The 7,641-nt window shown below is 47.1% G+C and overlaps 1 protein-coding gene across 1 annotated transcript; it reads left to right on the top strand.

The window, feature by feature from the left end:
• Nucleotides 1-686: 686 nt before the first annotated feature.
• SPS3F (sucrose phosphate synthase 3F) lies at nt 687-6,623 on the top strand. Its single transcript, XM_048709767.2, has 12 exons — nt 687-1,148; nt 1,972-2,204; nt 2,325-2,388; nt 2,479-3,171; nt 3,335-3,457; nt 3,558-3,689; nt 4,078-4,254; nt 4,341-4,394; nt 4,505-4,567; nt 4,674-5,603; nt 5,700-5,827; nt 6,087-6,623. The coding sequence occupies exons 1-12, from the start codon at nt 807-809 to the stop codon at nt 6,370-6,372; spliced, it is 3,225 nt and encodes a 1,074-aa protein (XP_048565724.1). The 5' UTR covers nt 687-806; the 3' UTR covers nt 6,373-6,623.
• Nucleotides 6,624-7,641: the final 1,018 nt, after the last annotated feature.

The following is a 7,641-nucleotide window of genomic DNA, read 5'->3' as shown; positions in this document are numbered from 1 at the left end:
GGACATGGACATGGCAAAGCCGGACGAGCTCCGTTTAGATTGGGTTTTACGTTGCATGTAAGGGCATGTACAATGATTTATAAGATAGTCTTATCTAAAGTCTGCATGTAATTTAGAGATAACAAAAAAATGTGTCTATAATGGCTCATCTCTTAGTCTTATCTTCAATAACTAGCTATTTCTAAAAACATGGTGAGACATATTTATGCTAAGAGATCATCTCTTGTCTTGTCTTAAATAAGAGAAGACAAACCTTTTCTTATGATTTCTCTTTTCTCCATCTCATAATTTATCCTACATGACATTGCTAAGATAGAACCATTGTACATGCCCTAACGGATTTGAGATTTCTGAATTAAGGTATTCAGTTCTGAAAAAAATTACTTAGGCTTAACGGGTCGTTGTCCGCCTGCATTTGAGGGGGTTGAATGTGGTGTATCCTAGTTTCTTTCCTCGGCGGGAGCGCACCACGCCCCGACACGTACAAACGTAATTCCTTTTCTCGAGAGAAACGAACATGTACACTCTCCACGTGGCGGGCTGGCGGGCGGGCGGTCGCGCGCTTCCCTCCTCTCCTTCCACAATGGAGTTTTGGCTTCCGGCTCTCCGTGTTTCTCTCAACCGAGCCTATAACTGCGGCGGTACGGCCACGCACCCAGCGCCATCCCTTTTTCTCTCCACTCTCCTCTCTCTTTCTCTCTCTTGACAGTTCCATCTTCCCTCTCGCCCAACGGAGCATCTCTCCCTCTCTCTCGCCCAACGGAACAGACGCACGCGAATCGGGCCGCCGCGGCGGGTGCATCACGATGGCCGGCAACGAGTGGATCAATGGCTATCTGGAGGCGATTCTTGACAGCGGCGCGTCGGGTGGCGGAGGCAGAGGCGGTGGCGGCTCCGGTGCCGGGGCCGGCGGCGGCGGCGGCGGCGGCGGCGGGGGTGACCCGAAGTCGTCGTCGAGCCCCCGCGGGCCGCACACGATATTCAACCCCACAACGTACTTTGTGGAGGAGGTGGTGAAAGGCGTCGACGAGAGCGACCTCCACAGGACATGGATCAAGGTCGTGGCGACCCGCAACGCCCGCGAGCGCAGCAGCCGCCTCGAGAACATGTGCTGGCGCATCTGGCACCTCGCCCGCAAGAAGAAGCAGGCAAGCCATCCTCTCTCTCGTGTTCCCTTCTCTTCTTGATCGTCTCGTGTTCGTTGATCGATCCCCTTGTTGATTTCTCGTTTTGGTTGGTTTCGTCGGTCGGTTGATTGCTCCTGTGGTTTCTCTGTTTCTGTTCGTGACACACTAGCCAATTGTTAACTGCATCGTGGTGCGATCTGCATGGGTCGATCTATTATTTTAATATTTTTTGATGATGAAAGTGATCGACGTATCGAGATGTTTCCAACGGCATGTTTGGTCGTGAGGTTAGATCGGTCATTTCGTCGTTTAGAAACCAGATCAAGCCGTAGGCATGCATGATCTCTCTGCGCCTCTGACGTTTCGAGAATTCAGTACTCTGGTCTCAGAGACAACACACACGTCTCCATTTTATTTTATATTTTGGCCCTATGATGTTTTTCTTCGGAGATAGGATGTATGATTGCTGATCGTTTCTTCACACAAATGATGTGAAAAGAGAAAGGGAATTACGATCTTCTCGTGCCATCAGTAATGGCTGATAAGTTGGCTTTCACTTTCCCCTCTCCCATTTTCTCTCAACCGAAGGAAACTGCATCTGCCAGACTGATGCGTTTGCATTTATTTTTTGCCGGAAAACAGGAATTGCTCCTACTGCATATATTTATAATTTTTTTTGAATGAGTCTGTACAGGACCGAAAAGAAAAGTAAACAAAGAAACAAAAACAGAAGGCCTTTGCAGTATTATTTCTTGCCATAACAGAGTATTTCCTTTTGGATTTGGTCACGCTTCTGAACATTTTTATCCTTTTGGTGCGGCGTGGCTTGTTTGATGACGAGCAGCTGGAGATTGAGGGCATCCAGAGGATGTCGGCTCGGCAGAATGAACAGGAGAAGGTGCGCCGCGAGGCCACGGAGGACCTGTCGGAAGATCTCGACGAGGGCGAGAAGGGGGACATCGTCGGCGAGCTGATGCCGTCAGGGACCCCCAAGAAGAAGTTCCAGAGGAATTTCTCCGACCTTAGTGTGTGGTCGGACGAGAATAAGGAGAAGAAGTTGTACATTGTGCTCATCAGGTCTCATTCTTAAACCTCACAGCTCTGTTAACCAATTCCTTTAACTTCTATCCTATACTGCATGACCATTGCCATGTTGATGTCGTGAAAGTTTTACAATTTTTGTCATCTTGGTTGCAGTGTGCACGGTCTTGTCCGTGGAGAAAACATGGAACTGGGTAGTGATTCAGATACGGGAGGGCAGGTAAACCGAACCGAACTTTTAGTTACACAAAATGTTTCTTGTAACCAAGATTTGCATTGACTTATGGCGAGCTATTCTCCTGTTTTTCAGGTGAAATATGTTGTGGAACTTGCGAGAGCGCTTGCAATGATGCCCGGAGTGTACAGAGTAGACCTGTTTACTCGCCAAGTGTCATCACCCGACGTGGACTGGAGCTACGGGGAGCCAACAGAGATGTTAACCTCCGGTTCCCACGACGCAGAGGGGAGCAGTGAGAGCGGCGGGGCATACATTGTGCGCATCCCTTGCGGCCAGAGTAACAAGTACATCAAGAAGGAGTCCCTGTGGCCTTACCTCCAAGAGTTTGTTGACGGAGCCCTTGCGCACATTCTAAACATGTCAAAGGTTTTGGGCGAACAGGTAGGCCATGGGAAGCCAGTGCTGCCTTATGTGATCCATGGCCACTATGCCGACGCTGGCGATGTTGCTGCCCTTCTTTCTGGCGCGTTGAATGTGCCGATGGTGCTCACTGGTCACTCGCTTGGGAGGAACAAGCTGGAGCAGATTATGATGCAAGGGCGTATGTCCAAGGAGGAGATCGACGCAACCTACAAGATCATGAGGCGTATTGAGGGGGAGGAGCTGGCCTTGGACGCAGCAGAGCTTGTGATTACTAGCACCAGGCAGGAGATCGATGAGCAGTGGGGATTGTATGATGGCTTTGATGTCAAGCTTGAGAAAGTGTTGCGGGCACGGACGAGACGCGGGCTCAGCTGCCATGGCCGTTTCATGCCTAGGATGATGGTGAGTGTCCAGTACCAAGTATAACCAATTTTTTCAAGTGTAATACCAATGTACCATATCTGTCAAAATTCCGCAAGTTGGTATTTGAGGTGGCATATGTGGCAATGAGTGTAGTTTTTCCCCATGGTTTTTGTTTGTGCTAATTCGATTTGCTTCTTGATAGGTGATTCCTCCTGGGATGGATTTCAGCAATGTTGTGGTTCAAGATATCGATGGAGATGGCGATAAAGATGATATAAATCTGGATGCTGCATCTCCGAGGTCACTACCCCCAATCTGGGCTGAGGTTGGTGTTTGGTTCCAAATTTCATATGCATATCCAAATCAATTTCAATCTACATCAATTAAAATGATCATAATATTGCCGCATGAAACTCGTGCCACAGGTGATGCGCTTCCTGACCAATCCTCACAAGCCAATGATCTTGGCACTGTCAAGGCCTGATCCGAAGAAGAACATCACTACTCTTGTCAAAGCATTTGGAGAATGCCGCCCACTGAGGGAACTTGCAAACTTAGTAAGCAATATCCTGCCTCCTTTTAGACGGCCTACCTGAATAAGTAAAGTCAGTTATACAACTTCAGTAACCATATTTTTGGTTTAGTTACACAAATTTAGTAACATATTTTTAGTTCCTAATATCATCAAATGTCAAAAGATCATCCACATTTCATTGTTACCTTTATGAAAAGAGTAACATGTTTATGAATATCTTCTCAAAGCATTTGGAAAATGCTGCTCATTCAGGGAACTTGCAAACTTAGTAACCATATATCATATTTAGATGAATATGTGAATGATCTTTTGACATTTGATGATATTAGGAACTGGATGAAAGGAGGACCAGAAAGTATGTTTCAGAATATCTTGTGGTGGTTAACAAAATTTACATCATCTGTTTTCAGGTTCTGATCATGGGGAACAGAGATGACATCGAGGAGATGCCTCCCGGCAATGCAAATGTCCTCACCACTGTCTTGAAGCTGGTTGACAAGTATGATCTGTATGGAAGTGTGGCCTTCCCCAAGCATCACAAGCAGGCCGACGTCCCCGAGATTTATCGCCTCACAGCCAAGACGAAGGTCAGTTGCATGTTATATTCAGTTGTTCTATCATGTTTAAGATTCAGCATCTCATTCTGACGAAAAGCATTGGTTATCCCCTGCAGGGTGTATTCATCAATCCTGCTCTCGTGGAGCCTTTCGGCCTTACACTAATCGAGGTTAGCTTCAGTTCCAGTTATCTGACAATGTCAATCAGCTGATGCTTCCCTGTTCTCATAGAAAAATAAAGATAAACATAACTTTATACTGGCAATCTTATGGCCTTTAGGCTGCAGCGCACGGGCTCCCAATCGTCGCCACCAAGAACGGCGGTCCGGTCGACATTACAAATGTAAGCATGCATTGTATGTTTCCACATCCTGTGTTGCAAATTTTGCTATGCACTAGTTATGTGTGAAAGTACATTTAACTACGTGATGTGTGTGGCACTGGTATAGACACTGAACAGTGGGCTGCTAGTGGATCCGCACGACCAGAACGCCATCGCCGACGCGCTGCTGAAGCTGGTGGCCGACAAGAACCTGTGGCATGAGTGCCGGAAGAACGGGCTGCGCAACATCCACCTCTACTCGTGGCCGGAGCACTGCCGGACGTACCTCGCCAGGGTGGCCGGGTGCCGGATCAGGAACCCACGCTGGCTCAAGGACACGCCTGCGGACGCTGGCGCTGACGATGAGGCCGAGGACTCGCTCATGGAATTCCAGGACCTATCGCTCCGCCTGTCCATCGACGGCGAGCGAGGCTCCACTAACGAGCCCGCCTCGTCGGACCCGCAGGACCAGGTGCAGAAGATCATGAACAAGCTCCACCAGTCGTCTTCTGCAGCTCCAGATGCTGCCACGGACAAGAATCCGGCCAACGTTCACGCCGCTGGCACCGTCAACAAGTACCCGCTCCTGCGCCGCCGCCGCCGGCTGTTCATCGTGGCCGTGGACTGCTATGGTGACGACGGACGTGCCAGCAAGAAGATGTTGCAGGTGATTCAGGAGGTGTTCAGGGCGGTCCGGTCTGACACCCAATTGTCCAAGATCTCCGGGTTCGCACTGTCGACGGCGATGCCGCTGTCCGAGACGCTCCAGCTCCTACAGACGGGGAAGGTTCCCCCAACCGACTTCGATGCGCTCATCTGCGGCAGTGGCAGCGAGGTGTACTACCCTGGCTCCGCGCAGTGCTTGGATGCCCAGGGGAAGCTCCGGCCCGACCAGGACTACCTGCAGCACATCAACCATCGGTGGTCTCACGACGGCGCCAGGCAGACCATAGGGAAGCTCATGGCCTCACAGGACGGCTCCGGCAGTGTCGTCGAGCCTGACGTGGAGTCCTGCAATGCGCACTGCGTCTCCTTCTTCGTCAGGGACCCCAAGAAGGTAAAGGCTCCTGCATATCTTTATCTTTCATTACTCACTGACAAATGAACAATCCTTACCATTGGTATATGAACGTGAATTTTCTTAATTCCACAGGTGAGAACTATCGATGAGATGCGGGAGAGGCTGAGGATGCGTGGCCTCCGGTGCCACCTCATGTACTGTCGGAACTCAACGAGGATGCAGGTTGTCCCTCTCATGGCATCAAGGTCACAAGCACTCAGGTGAGTACCGCATTGTTTTATTGAGCGAAGCCTCACTCTGTTGTAGCCCTTGTGTTTTTCGTTTTCTATTGTACAGTTTTTTCCGTTGTTTTCTCAGTGCTCTTTACTCTGTTCCATAATGCAAAAACATAACTCCTGCTGTTTCCGGTCAAAAGAGTGCTGCATTTTTTTGTTTTTTCAAAAAATACGCTAGCATTTTTTACAACAAAAAAACAACAAGCATATCAATTAATTGTTGGATCTCTGCCGACAATCTCAGGTACCTCTTTGTGCGTTGGGGCCTGCCCGTGGGCAACATGTACATTGTCCTCGGGGAACATGGCGACACCGACCGTGAGGAGATGCTTTCAGGACTACACAAGACGGTGATTGTTAAAGGCGTCACCGAGAAAGGCTCAGAGGACCTGCTGAGGAGCTCAGGGAGTTACCACAAGGAAGACGTTGTCCCGTCCGATAGCCCATTGGCTACCACCACGCGCGGTGATCTGAAGTCCGATGAGATCCTGCGGGCTCTCAAGGAGGTCTCCAAGGCTTCCAGCGGCTGATCGGTTGCCCGGAAGCTCGATGATGCCGAACATCTTCACTCATGCTATTTAATATCTTCTGCTTGTTCATAACCAGAGATTGGAACCATTTCTCTCTTTTCTTTGCTACATATATAATCTTGTGAGCACTAGCACGACTACATCTTGCAGTGAGAAATAATTAAGACACTGCTGATGATGCCACTGTCTGGCTTGAATGTTTGTGAACTAATTCAGCATATACGTTTGCAATATATATTGTGCTTATTCAACAGCTTTTTTTTAAAGTATATATGCATGGCATGGCAAGAGGAGAATATGAAGCCAGTTTTGGCCCCTGTTTACGGTTGCAGTTATGCTAGTATGAAACATTCTTTCAATGGCTTGAATGCAAAAGCTAAATACCCTAAAATGATACTAGTCCATCACGTCCTCTTATTGGTTCCAGTCAGGCAACATTACTGACATGGAAGAGAAATGAAAAGAACACCCCCGAGTTGCTACTGAACACACCAAATGCAGCAGAAGCCGTGGCTTCAGACGCGATTATACCAGGAATGTCAGTAATGTTTGTGACATAACTAAAGATTCATGCATGAATACAACTTTTAAAACAGAAAACTGAACAGGAAACTCCACTTATTATTAATGAGAAAAGCTCATGATCTGATTAGGATATAGAGCACAAGTCTAGCTACGAAATTGCAGATGAAACCATGCCAAATGAAAGTCATGTCTTAAAACAGAGGAGCCCAATACTCGCATTCGTCGTTGTAATTCCTCCATTTGTCAGGATCAGTAATAACGAAGATAAGAATTGTTTACTCTTAAGTTGCCTACAATTTCATTAGATATAAGCCACCTTTCCAAGACTTTGGTATTGCCTTTGACAACTAATTAGTACTTTAAAACCTGACAGGGAGTTAGAAGCACGTAATTGGTTTTTGCATTCAAATTTCCTTTACATTATATTTTTAATTATTACTTTAAACCATACATGATTAAATATTACAGTAAAAGTAAAATATTGCCTTTTCTATTAAGCTTCGAACTATGGAACCTCATCCATATTAAACCTCAAATTTACTAAAGCCATTTATTCCGTGTTTGCTTTTCTGACAGAAGATAATTTTTCATATTTTGATGATTATTTACAGGTTCCCATATCAAAGATTATTTTCCCAAAAATTTCCAGAGATGAGAACATGTTTGGGATAACAAGGTTAAATTTGGAAGGTGGTTTGGACTTTCAAGGTTCTCATATCTGAAACAATTCACATATTTTCGGAA

The sequence above is a fragment of the Triticum urartu genome, chromosome 3A (assembly GCF_056163025.1).
Source record: "Triticum urartu cultivar PI428250 chromosome 3A, HENAU_Tu73, whole genome shotgun sequence".
Classification (NCBI taxonomy): domain Eukaryota; kingdom Viridiplantae; phylum Streptophyta; class Magnoliopsida; order Poales; family Poaceae; genus Triticum; species Triticum urartu.
The sequence above is the reverse complement of the archived record's forward strand: the minus strand, read 5'-3'. Positions and strand labels throughout refer to the sequence as shown.

Bases quoted from the DNA above. Each gene is read 5' to 3' on its own strand.
- SPS3F (XM_048709767.2), top strand. From the start codon at position 807: ATGGCCGGCAACGAGTGGATCAATGGCTATCTGGAGGCGATTCTTGAC. The intron at 2,205-2,324 runs GTCTCATTCTTA...TCTTGGTTGCAG, and splicing joins TTGTACATTGTGCTCATCAG to TGTGCACGGTCTTGTCCGTG. The intron at 4,395-4,504 runs GTTAGCTTCAGT...TATGGCCTTTAG, and splicing joins TCGGCCTTACACTAATCGAG to GCTGCAGCGCACGGGCTCCC.